The 13,580-nt window shown below is 42.3% G+C and overlaps 1 protein-coding gene across 4 annotated transcripts in view; it reads right to left on the bottom strand.

The window, feature by feature from the left end:
- NOX4 (NADPH oxidase 4) overlaps nt 1-13,580 on the bottom strand; it is a 125,523-nt gene that overhangs the window by 51,181 nt on the left and 60,762 nt on the right. For all 4 annotated transcript variants that reach the window (XM_054831708.1, XM_054831681.1, XM_054831691.1 and 1 more), the window contains one exon: nt 1,210-1,291. In XM_054831708.1, the coding sequence (XP_054687683.1) occupies nt 1,210-1,291 (82 nt within the window). The remainder of the gene's footprint in view (nt 1-1,209; nt 1,292-13,580) is intronic.

Raw genomic sequence — 13,580 nt, 5'->3', positions numbered from 1 at the left:
CATCCTACTACTGTGGAAAAGTAACTGTTCCAGTGCTCCAAATGGTGAGGACAAAGGTAGTAATTCATGGAAGTCCTAGTGAAACAAATAAACCAGTCCATCAACTTAAGGTGTGTCCCACAGTATACTGTACCCCCATAGTATGCCAGTGAAACAGTGACAATGGATAATACAAACAATAAATTCAGGGGGATAAAACCCTGTCTCCCTTGAAGTCAATGCGAAATGTCACCATTTTCAGAATCAGGATTTCACCCTTGAGTGCTTCTGTTTTTGAGTATTCACAGTAAGGAGGTGACTGGTTTTCAGCACTCAGCCCCTCTATTTGTTGCCTGCTCAAAAAAATATTGTATTATTGGAATTTAAAAGCTGTATCTAAAACTTAGCTCCGCTGGCTTATGTATTTCAGGAACCTGCTAACAATAAGAATTAAAATAAATAACTTCACTTATTTCCATCATCATTGCTGGATTGGCTCCAGACGTTCTTTCCTCCTTCTCCTCCCTCTGTCCATCCTGCTCTGGCCTTCTTTCATTGCTCATTCTGGTCATGGTTAACATGAGGACTATTTCTTTTTCTTCTTTCCCCTTCACTGCCTCTTTTCAAGACCTAGCTGAACGTGACTGTTTCTTTTACCCAATATTATAACAAGGAGCATTTATTGTTTCATTCAGGTATGTCACTTGGGAGAAGAGGTTTTGGCCAGGATACTCAATACATGCAAGACCTCCTAAACACACAACACTACTCTCTTGGTTTGCCTGTGCATACATCTCTAAAAAGGGCAGGGAAAAAAGTGCGTTTTCCAGTGCTTGCAGGCTTCCAGAGGGGAGCCTGTTAAAATCCAAGGAAATCTGTCACCATGAATGATGGAATCCCACAAGACAAGAGCGAGGATTAGCCTGACAAAACATCTGCCTATGTCAACCAGCGTCAAGTGAAACAAAGCTCCACCAGACACTGATCCAGGCAACTTAACGTCTGCACTCCGCCACCACCTCCCCGCTGACAGCTGGGCACGCTTGCAAAGCACGTCTGCTTCTTCCTGACACCGCTGAAAGACTGCAAAGCTCACCGTAAGTGTGGCTCCCTGACACCTCTGCCTTAGGACTTCACACCAAAAGCATGTACAGTGCTATAAATGCTTCACTCTCCCTCACTGCAAATAGGTAAAGATTTCATTTCTCCCAAGAAGACAATCTTACTTACTTGGGATAGCGCCTCTGCTGAAAGATGGGCAGAATCTCTGTATCTTGATTTGAATGTAGAAGCAGTAAATCCCGAAATCTTTCTGTCAGGACAAAGAAAAAAAGAAGAAAAGAAAAAGAAAAAAAACAAACCCAGACTGTGACTCTGCATTATAAGTTCAGGCCACAAGTAAGCAATCAGTAATATCAGTGAATTCTCTTCTCCAGCAATATTTACCAGAAGACAAAGCTAAGCATATAGAGAATAAAATCTATATATTCATACACAACTGCTGCTAAGACTAGAAAACACTGTTTCCTATAAACTCTTTTATTAATATTTTAAAATGTCATTTTTTTCATGCAATATATTGAATTCTAGTGGTGATTACAAGTTTCTGAGGTCTGCATACAGGTCTTCTGGGTATCATACACAGCCAGCCATAAACAGTCCCTGCCTTGATAAGCTTAGTCTAAACAGAAAGGAGGAGCAACTAAGAATTCACCAGCCACTCAAGGATTACAGTAGTCTAAACAAACATAGATTAATTAATTAATTTAAATTAAATTGTGGTACGAGTCCTTGGGTAACTGATTCATTGATATTTTGAGGGATGGTTGGAAGACTGGATTGCTTTTTGTTCACTACAATGTATTTTTAAAACTGCATTATAGGATCATCTGTGGTAGGTAAGGTTTTTGTAACTTAGCTTCACCGACCACCAAGTGAAGGGGTGGTTGTGATTTGTGTAGCTGCCTTTCTTTGATGCCTTTCTCTAGAGGTGGTTAGACACAACACATAAGTGGGATCTGTAGGAGCTTCTATCAGTACCAATTTCTCAGTTTCTGGAAGATAGGAATCTCCTCAAAATTCACTTGATACCCAGATTCAGAGATAGAAGGGCATTTCCCACCCAAGTCAAATCCCCTTAGCACACCCTGTATGGTACATGCTCTGTTTCCTTCTTTCCTTCATTCACCTGCTACTTTCATTTAACCACCCCTCCAGTGGCAGAGAAACCTAGGATACTGGTGATGCCCTTCCCACCTTCACACCTCCTACTCTTCCTGCAATACCTTATAACTTGCTTGAAGTTTTCAGCCACAGGTCTTATCCTTCATTTGCTATACCATAGTTTGCAGCCTGTGTTGTGGGTAGTAGCTGTACTATGGGTTTATCTAAACTAGCTATCTTTCCCATATAAGTTTCTCATTCTGGGAACTGGACCTGAGGATAAGCGTAGTCCTCCTTCCCCTTATACCCCTATGTACCTCAAAACAGCCTCTAACACTGGGTTTACAGGTATAGAAATAAAGGGACAGAAAATCAGTGGAGAAAAAAATCTGAATCTTCCAGCTCCAAAAATGAACCGTAGCAGCTTTCTTACTTCTTACAGGTTAGTATATGATGGTTTTCTTAACATTCAGTTTTATGTAATGTTATGTCATCGTAACTAAACTCCATTAATTTGGATACAATTCTGCTATGTAACCTCTAAAATGCAAAAACCCACCCAAACCCATAGTTCATAAATTTATAATATTTTGAAGAAAGTATAATAAATTCAGAAGAAAAACTCTCTTGTTAAGGGCTCAGTTTTAAAGGTCAATTGTCTCAGATGGTCTGATCCTGTCTTTCATCAGCTGGCTAAGATGTATTGCAACATCTCAGAGAAGATACCAGGATCTGCCAGTGAAGAAACAAGGGCTGATACTTAGTACCTTCATTCCTTTATTTCTACACTTCTTCAGATTCCATTTTGAAAGAAATAAGCCCTTGTACCTCCAAAATTCTTATCGCATCTTCAAAATGTAACTTAGCTTTCCCTGTACCTAACGAGGACAGAGACTGGATGCGTCCAACAACAATAAATTTAATGCTGTAAAGATGGAAATGAAACTCAATGAGCATCTTTCAGGGAACAGCCTGCTCATTGTCTTGACAAAACACTTGCCATTACAGCTACTTCTTGACCTCTTCTTGACTTTTTGGGAAGACGCAGAGATTTTCTTTTTTCTCAGTCCTCTGGTACATGGTAATATGCTGTATGTGGGCAAGTCCTGTCACCCTTGAAGATGATACAATATGGTCTTCAAAAGTCACAAGAACTGAAAGGCATCAGGAAGCTTTCACTGGTGCAAAATACCCAACTGTATATGTGTCAGAGTGAGCATATTAACTTGCAACCCCACCTCGGGAATCTCCCAACGCAACTCAAGCTACTGGAACCTTTTATAAAAAGGCTTCATATGAACAACAACAGCTTGTATGCATGCCTGGTGGATGAATGAGAGGAAGTTTTCAATGGCAAACACTGAATGACAGCACTTCCATGACTTGAGGGTTTTGACCTCCAGAACATGGTGCGTGTAACCATGATTAAGGATGTCATAGAGTCATAGAATGGTTTGCTTTGGAAGGGACCTTAAAGATCATCTAGTTCCAACCCCCCTGCCATGGGCGAGGACACCCTCCACTAGACCACGTTGCCCAAAGCCCCATCCAGCCTGGCCTTGATCACTTCCAGGGATGGGACATCTACAACCTCTCTGGGCAACCTGTGCCAGCGCCTCACCACCCTCACAGGGAAGAATTTCTTCCTAGTATCTAATCTAAATCTACACTCTTATAGTTTAAAACTATTACCCCTCATCTTATCACTACATGCCCTTATAAAAAGTCCCTCTCCAACTTTCTCGTAGGCGCCCTTCAGGCACTGGAAGGCTGCTATAAGGTCTCCCCGGAGCCTTCTCTTCTCCAGGCTGAACAACCTCAACTCTCTCAGCCTGTCCTCATAGCAGAGGTGCTCCAGCCCTCTCATCATCTTCATAGCCCTCCTCTGGACTCGCTCCAGCAGCTCCATATCCTTCTTATGTTGGGGAGTACTGGACACAGTACTCCAGGTGGGGTCTCATGAGAGCAGAGTAGAGGGGCAGAATCCCCTCCCTCGACCTGCTGGTCACGCTGCTTTTGATGCAGCCCAGAATACCATTGGCTTTCTGGGCTGCAAGCACACATTGCCAGGTCGTGTTGAGCTTCTCATCCAACACCACCCTCAAGTCCTTCTCCTTGGTGCTGCTCTCAATCCATTCTCCACCCAGCCTATAACTGTGGTTGGGATTGCCCCGACCCACGTGCAGTACCTTGCACTTGGCCTTGCTGAACTTCTTGAGATTTGCACAGGCCCACCTCTCAAGCCTGTCAAGGTCCCTCTGGATGGCATCCCTTCTCTCTACTGTGTCAACTATGCCACACAACTTGGTGTCGTCAGCGAACTTGGTGAGCGTACACTCGATGTTGTCTTTGGGGTGGTCTGATTTATTTATTTTTTAGGGCCTACAACCAGGTGCAACAATAATGCAAAGCATGGAGAGACGTGCTTTTCTTCAGTTCAATACCGTGCAACACCACATTACATGTAAGTGAGTGAGGCTGGTTTGGCAGACCTTGCAACAGGCCTGTGATTCTCTGGGAGAGACAAAACACATCTTGGGGAGGGTGCAGATCTGTCCTGCTCCATTGTTCTGCCCGAGACAGACAGCACCCAGGCAGACAGCCATATACCATCTCTAACCGCTACTCCGTGACTCTTTTTCTTGTGATGCTGCCCTTTCCCATTGATCCAGGCCACCTGGCTGCACTCCAGGACTCAATTCAACAAGCCATGATCTTGAAAATATTTTGAATAGTAATGTGACAGGGCTGGCCAGTACTAGAGTGAAAGCAGCCAAGTTATGGCATCTGAAATTGGCCCAAACAGCTTCACTACTGGATCTTGTTTTAGTTAAAGTCAACTTTTATTTTTTTCCCCACGCTATGGCAAATTTCCCAGGCAGATGTATTTTCTTTTCACCATATGACTTTACTCATTTTTCCATGGCAACACTTACGCTATATGGTAGCGTTCCACCTCATCTCACATACATCCTACAACTTCCTCCAGCACACGTAGCCTCCATGTCCTGTAAATCCTCTTAAGAGAAATGGCACACTGAACAGAAGCCTGTAGGATTAATTTGTCCCATAGGACCATTATGTACATGCTTCACCCTTCAGGTCTATAATATTCTCATATTCCACGTATGCGTGCACAGTACAAAAGTCACGCTGGTGCAAATGACACTATTGACTTTAAGGACTATCCAGCAAAGTGGTGAGGGAGGTGATGAGAGCTTTGGCAGCTACTGACAGAACACAGGTAATTTTAGTGCTCTTACAAAAGTGCCTGTCAGAAGCCTAATGCTTGACAAGAGAACGGTTTTCAAATTGCAAGAAAAAAATCACAATGATATCTTCCAAGGGGGTGAATATTTAAAAAGAAAAATTTTCTTCTAAACCATGCTACAACAACAAATGAAAGACTTGGGAAGTGATGAAACTAATAACTAGAGCAATTTTACATTATTTTGATTTGCGATCACTACTTGACCAACAGAACGAAACCAAGTCACAATCTTATCATTACTTGGATCATTTTGAAGAGACATCTCCCAAAATTGAGTCTTTTCCATCACTTCTTATAGTTTAGTATCTAAAATGTGATGCTTTTCGGGTAGGTGGTGGTCTGGTTTGTTAACGAAACATGAATAACATTTACTTAACCAAGTGTTAAAAGGCTTACTTCTGAAAATCTGCAGTTATCTTCTCTGCCCCTCATTCTATCCATGCAATTTGCATTAGTTTAAGTCTGTACTAGCTAGTCTCCCAGTGAGTTTTTACATTGTTCTGAGCTTGAGTATGCTATTGATTGTTTTGTCACTATGCTGAGTGTGACACTGCAGACATCGTCTGATGTCTGACTCTCTCACAAGTCTACCCACGGGACGAAGTTCTCACAGACAGCACAAATGGTTGAATAGTCACTTCTTATGCTCAAACTTATCTTTTCAACAGGCTGAGTGTCTCCACTTCCTCCTGGCTTTCATTTCGAGCGTATGGTTCCTTCCAAATCCTTGATCAGTGAGAAGTCATCAGTTGAATTAAGGCAGTCTCACTGGGATCATGTACGTTTAGCTAAATGTGTAGCATAGTTACCTGTGATGACTAGGGGATTGTAATAACACAATCTTATGCCCTGTCCTCTTAAATCAGGAAGGTTGTAGACTACAAAGGAGAAGAGAAAGTTTGTCATGGATAACTTTAGAGATTTAATCTGTCCTCTTACATAAATCTCTCTTCCCTATCTCTCATTTGATTCTTCTTCCCTCTTTTTCACCCTTTGTTCCTCTTTCCCCCTCCCAGCTCAACATATTCACAAGTTAGCTACCAGAATCTCAGTACAAATGCCCACTAACATCTTTATAATACCTGTTCTGACAAACCAATTACTAATTTACAAGGACAGAAGTATGCATATCAAGGGAGACTTTTCCCTTTAAAATACTGAGATACATGTCATTGTCGTCCTCAAGTAAGAATGGGTTAACGCTCGGTATAGTGAGTAAATGGTAATGCCAGAAAAACATGAGGAAGAACGGGTGCATGCTCTGAAGCCCATTCAAACTGGTTAGCAATCAAGTTTCCTTTTTTCCAGCATATGCTATTAGAGAGATGGAAAGAGAGACAAAAGGACATCTTATTATAATAGAACCATAGAATCACAGAATCTTAAGGTTGGAAAAGACCTCTAAGATCATCAAGTCCAATCATCAACCCAACATCACCATGCCTACCTAAACCATGTCCCGAAGTGCCACATCTACGGGTTTTTTGAACACGTCCAGGGATGGTGACTCCACCACCTCTCTGGGCAGCCCGTTCCAATGCTTGACCACTCTTTTGGTGAAGACATTTTTCCTAATATTCAATCTAAACCTGCCCTGATGCAACTTGAGGCCATTTCCTCTTGTCCTTTTGCTAGTTACTTGGGAGAAGAGACCAACACCCACCTGGCTACAACCTCCTTTCAGGTAGTTGTAGAGAGCGAGAAGGTCTCCCCTCAGCCTCCTCTTCTCCAGGCTAAACAACCCCAGTTCCCTCAGCCGCTCCTCATCAGACTTGTGCTCCAGATCGTTCACCAGCTTCATTGCCCTTCTCTGGACACGCTCCAGCACCTCAATGTCCTTCTTGTAGTGAAGGGCCCAAAACTGAACACAGTACTCGAGGTGTGGCCTCACCAGGGCCGAGTACAGGGGGACCATCACTTCCCTGGTCCTGCTGGCCACACTATTGCTGATACAAGCCAGGACGCTGTTGGCTGCGTTAGCCACCCGGGCACACTGCTGGCTCATGTTCAGCCGGCTGCCAACCAGAAATATTTTAATATCTGGTGCTCTCAAATCAAAGAAAAATAGTTTGTATAGAAGATCCTTGTGTATTAAAAAAACATTATTATTCACCCATTGTAAAGAGAGATACTATGACACAGCGAGCACTGGCCTTGTTTTTTGAAGCTGTCACACCCCTGAAGCTCTTACTGCTTTAGCACTTCGAAGATGATGCCAAAATGTCACACACTGTGGTTGTGTCAGGTTTGACTTTAAAAGTCAGGTCTTGGGATTCTTGTTTCCTTGCTCCTTCTTGTTATAAAATACTTAAAATAACAGCAAAGTCACTCTATTGAGTTCCAAGGGTCTTGAGAAATCAAATTCCTGCTCTTTCAGAGTTTGATGGGTCTGTACCTATGAGGCTGTAGCAGTATATAACTGAAGTCCGAGATACTACTGCTTTGTTAATCCCAACCACCTTTTGCCCAGCAGCGTCAGACTACTCTGAACCTCTAATAAAACCAGGTTGAATTGCATACAATCAACTCAATTAAGAACACCGTAAAACTAATAATAATTGCTTTTTATAGGATAAGGATTTTTTATATGAGTTTTATGTATTATTTTTTACATCAAGGTTCATAAGAATAAACACAAGTGTGATTAGAAAGTAATCAGAGAGATTGGATGAGAGATGGGAGAACAGAATAGCCTCATCAGTTATAAAGTATAGAACACTGTGGTCCAGAAGCCTAGCTGTCTACCAAAAAGTCTTCTCTAATGCGTTTGGGTATTTTGCAATCATGTTTCTGTAATTACCTGTAGCACTTCTGCATTCATTGAGACACAAATCTCAGTCCCATCTTTCACCACATGGCCACTTGCAAGCCCCACAATTTCAAACTAAAAAAAACCTGCCTGGTTTTATGCAAAATGCAGACTGGTCTGGAGTAACTTCTGTGTCTTTAATTGCTCCTCAGCACCTTGCTATAATTTAAAAAATAAAATAAAAATTTAAGTGAGCTTTCTTAAAAATGCAACGGCTTTAAAAGGATTTGAGACCCACTAGTCTGACTTGTTTTCAAGCTCTGTAAATTTGGAAAAGCTGTCATAAGTGGTTACTTAGTGCCCTGTAAAAAGAAAAGGCATGTAGGAAGAAGTCTTTGCCAGTTAAAGGCTATAGAATTATGATGAGCAACAAGATGGTACAAAACTGAAATGTCCAATATTTTAGTTTGACCTGTGGCTTATTAATGGCCAAAGTTTCTGAAGTTAAGGAAGTGTCACTCCTCTTGAAGAGTCAGTGCTACAAATATTCTCCATCAGATTAAAAGGGGAGGAAACAAAACAACGATCTGGTAATGTCGATGAGCTAAAGGTTCCAAAATTATTACATCATAAGCCTTGGAATTCCCCTAAAACATACATATTTTGCTGATACAAAGAGACAGGCTTTTTGCCCAGCCTGACCTTCCATGATTCTCAGTCCATTAAGCCTCACAGAGTTTAATTCTCCTGATCAGTCATCTGAAAGACTAATTAGAGCCCACGATTTACACAGCTACTAAAAAAAAAAATTAAAAGCTAGTAAAAACCCAGAAAGTTGAAAATTATATAAAACTCCCTGCTGTTTATATTTATTTAAGGGAAACAGAGAAGCTTTTACAAAAAGGCAACTGGTCTCTTCATTTTCTAATCTAGGTGAATAAACAATGATCATCCTCCCATTCAACATTTTCTTTTACAGGATTTTAGTTTATTTAAGCAGAACGGAAAAACTAAGGAAATCAACTAATCATTACACAGCTCAGCACTGAACCTTCCAGTCACTCTGGGCCTGCAGAACAGTCCTCCTTTCTTTGGAGAAAGGCTCTGTACACCCTGCTTTCCCTCCTAACCTGCATTGGCTTCCTAAAAAGTAGTCAGCTCCTTCTCTTTCTCTAGCTGTGTGCTTACCAGCTGGAAATCATTCTCCCTCCCTGCTTCTGGCATCAGCACATCCTTTCCCTGCTGGAACTCTAGGTGCTTGCTTATGTTTTTAAAATGTTCCACCTACTATGTCAAAATTACCTTGGACAGATTTATATCTAACTAGACCTCCCTCATTTACACTATAATCACACATATTGCACGATTTATGTGTGTATACCCACATGTTAGCCAATGCAGAAACACAGTAAAAGGCAGTTCTTGTACAAGGAACCTTAAAAGTTTGGAAGACAAATGATGGGAAGGAAAAAGCATCACTTGTTTTGTTTCAAAACAGGGAAAAGAGATGCTGAGGACCACATTTAGACTGCATTTTGTATGTCTAACTTGACAAGACAGCAGTGAGTGACCCAGGCTGTCTATTAGCTACGCTGCCAGACTCAGGTTCCCTAGACAGCCAGTGAAGAGAAGCGGACACAACACCAAAGTTAAGCAGTCTCGATGCTCAATGCCGAGTTAGAAATCCTCCTGTAGCTTACACAGCAACTCCCTGGCAGAGCTGGGGAGCAGCTAGACTGCTGGAGTTCAAAACCAATGTCTTAATCAAGAAACTTCTTTTTTTCTCAGAGGTCCTTAATATACTGAAGACTATTTCTGTCATGACAATAGAGTTTATTCCACAACTCGACACTTACAAAGTGCAACAGTAAAACAGGGTTTAGAAACAACAAAAACTGGTAATTTTTACTTGAAAAAATGTCTTTATAAATACATGCTCTGAAGCAAATGTTATTTATGCAGATTTTTTTTAGCACTTTTACAATTGCTCCCTTTGGCCGTGACGGGCCGTACTTTGCTGTTTGAACTCCCCATGAGGCAATGCAGGGAGGCTCAACTACCATTTTCTTCACTTGTGGCACGCTTTCCTCTTTCACAACACGCTGGAAGAAATTATGAGGACTTTTTGGTTTTAAGGTAAAGTTGCGACACTTGATCTAAAAAGTCCTTACATTCACAAAAAAAAAAAAAAGACTCAAATTACGCAAGGGGGGGGATGCAACTGGTTCTCTCTTTGTAACTTGTAATCTGATACAGAAACCAGAGAAAGCCCAACCTTTCAAAAGCTACATGGGATTTTAACACTGAAACGGAGCTACTATTCAGCTGTGCAATTACTGCAATACTATCCAGCACTGCAAAGCTCCAGAGGGCATGCCTCTAAAAAGCTGAGCAAAGGCACAATTCGTCAGGCTGTACTGATTTACACCAAGGGCCCCCCTACCCCAGTATCTTGCTTCACATGCAGACACCTATGGAAGAATCAGTGCAGGGCAAGTCCCTCCTGCTGGCACTTTCCCAGCCTCCAACTGTTCCTATCTCAGTGGATCTCCTGAGCCTAACTAAGATGGTTTGTCCATTAAGAAATGCCTTGAATTCTCTTTAAAGTACTTGCCCAGTCCCCCATGTACACCTCTTAATCTATTCCACATCCTCTGACAAGGATTTCCACGTGTCCCTTACCTACGACATGAAGATCCATCACCTTATGTTTGCTCTGAAATAGCGTCTTACTGACTGTATTTGATGGCCAAAAGTTCTGATACTGGCAGAAACCATTAATAGTCAAGGCCCTACCCACTCACTCTTCCAGTGTTATGCATGATTTTGTAGACCACTGCTGTATTCCCTTAAATTATCTCTTTTCCAGGCTAAAGAGTCCCTCCATACTCAGTTGTCTCATGTCTGGAAGCCTTTCCATGCTTTTGATCATCTTTGTCATTCCTTTCTGAATACTGTCCAGTATCCTGTCTGAGAGATGAGGACCAGACCTGCACGCAGGATTCAAGTCCTGGGAGCACCACGGAAATACCCAGCTGCACAGTGACCTCCTCTGCTTTATTCTCTATTCTTCTCCTAATAATTTTTCTCTTTATTGCTGCTGAGCACAGAGCTGACGTCTTCATGGAAATAATTATCATGACTCCAAAGTGTTATTCTTGGGCTGTCACGGTCACATCATCTCCAGCCATGTGTATTAGTTTGTCACCAAATATATCAAACCTCAGTATGTACCCACATACGTACATGCACTGGTATTTTTAGCCAGGTCTATAAATAGGTTCGTAACTGTAGTATATTTTATACATTTGAACAAGCTACAAGAACTTTTCATTAAACATATTTAAATGGCAGCCACAAAATAATGGCGTTAATCCCATCCAAGGCTAAAATTCTGTATCATAACAAAACCACCACCAGTCATTGGGAACTCATTCGTGGGCTTTTGTCTATTTGTATTTGGTCTCAGTTTGCTCCCCTAAGCATGGGATCATTTCAGGCTCTTACTAATACAGACACAGCTTCATTATTACACTCAAATATGTGAATAAATTACTGTATAATAACTTTGCAGAATCTCAGAATAGTTGAGGGTGGAAGGGCTCTCTGGATATCGTCTAGTTAATCCCCTTGCTCTGAACAGGGTCAGCAAGAACAGGTTGCTCATGGCTATGTTCAGTTGGGTTTTCAATATCTCCAGGGATGGAGACACCACAACCTCCCTGAGCAACCTGTTTCTGTGCCTGACCACCCTCCAAGTGGAAAAGTTTTTTCTTACACTTAAAAAGAATTTCCTGTATTTCACATTGCACCCACTGCCTCTTGTTCTGTCACTGAGAAGAGTCTGGCTCTGTCTGCTTTACTCCCTGTGGCAGATGCACCCGCTCCAACAAAGCCCACGGGAAAACCTTCCCGCCACAGTTTGAATTATGCCCGCAGGGCATTGGCAGTTTCAGTTGAGAGGAGACAAAGCTGAGGTCTTTGGCCAATAGGGACCTACGTGACCATATACGACCACAGGTCAGATTCGAATTGGGTATAAATGGAGTCCTGCGAGGGGGCCATCTTGAGTCGGTTTCCCTCAGGGCAGCGGGTCTGTGGTCGGAGGCTCTCCCCGTGGGTTGGGACGCCACCTGTGGTTCATCTTCTGTACAGACTGAGAGACCTCATCTTACATGGGTGAGTGATTTTGTGCATTTTGGGTCATGAACCATAAGCCTTAGGAGCTCTTAAGTCGGTCGTGTAGTACTAATTTCCCAACCAACAGCCTGAACCTGTGAATTGTTAATGTCTGTTGGAGCTAGTGTGGTTTCAGTTAGAACAAAACTTAGCTCTTCCCCTTCCATCTTGTAAAATAAATATTTTTTGTTTGATTGTTTGATAAGTGGACTGGCCTAGTTTGTGTGGTTCTGTGACACTCCCTCCCAGGTAAAAGCAGATAGGACAAAAGATTTTGGAGGGAACAATCATATGCTATGAGACTTGGATTCAAGATCTTGTGCAACATAAAGCGCAATTTAAGGCTGATAAGGTTATATTTTACCTTCAGCCATTGTTTTTGGGGGTGGGTGATGCACAAAATGCTTTGCATACCCAAAAACACACAACAGGCCAGTCTTGTACAAAGCACTCCTACAACAGAACAGGAGGGAAACACTGGCAGATTTTGGCCTAGCGAAAAAGGATGCACCTATAGAGACTTCACTGCCAAGCACATTCCACTTCTTTGTGCCAGCTCCTTTCTTAAAAGTCACTAACTGATATAATCAGCAGGTCTGCTTACAGGGAAAAAAATAACAATATCAACGTTTTGGGCTGTTTCCACTGATTGCCACCTTTGGATAAAACTGCAAACCCACGTCTGTTTGAGGAGAGGGACGCAGCAGGTTAGGAGGAACTCCCAGAGCTGATAAACACGCGGTCAAGTCAAGACACTGCCCTGCCGTAGGCTTCGTACATGCTGGGCAGGTGAGATGCTGGCTTCTCTTAGTTGGGGCAGGGATGGAAGGGGAAGGGAAAATGCCAAGGAAAAAAAGAGTTCGTAAAAGGGAACGGGAGTTTCCATGTTAATGCACACTCGCTCCCTGCCTTGTAATATAAGGTAGCGGTGAGACTGCCCAGCCCTCGTCCTTCCAACTGCAGCTGTGAATGATGCTGCTAATCACCAAGGCTTAACTGATGTTAGTAAGGTCATGAAGCATGACTTTTACTTCCTTGCAGCTAAGTTGTATGAATACCTATACTGAAGGCGCTAAGTTGTTCGGAGGGTCTGTGCTGAGGGCCAGAGGGAGAGCTGAAATATGCCGAATATGCTCAGACAAAACAGCGTTGATAGATTCTCCCTGTGGGAGAAACGCCTGTCCAGCCAACCACTTAGCTAAAATAAAATGCTAGAAATAACAGTAACAAGTCTCCAAA

This window comes from Grus americana, chromosome 1 (assembly GCF_028858705.1).
Source record: "Grus americana isolate bGruAme1 chromosome 1, bGruAme1.mat, whole genome shotgun sequence".
NCBI classification, from domain to species: Eukaryota; Metazoa; Chordata; class Aves; order Gruiformes; family Gruidae; genus Grus; species Grus americana.
The sequence above is the reverse complement of the archived record's forward strand: the minus strand, read 5'-3'. Positions and strand labels throughout refer to the sequence as shown.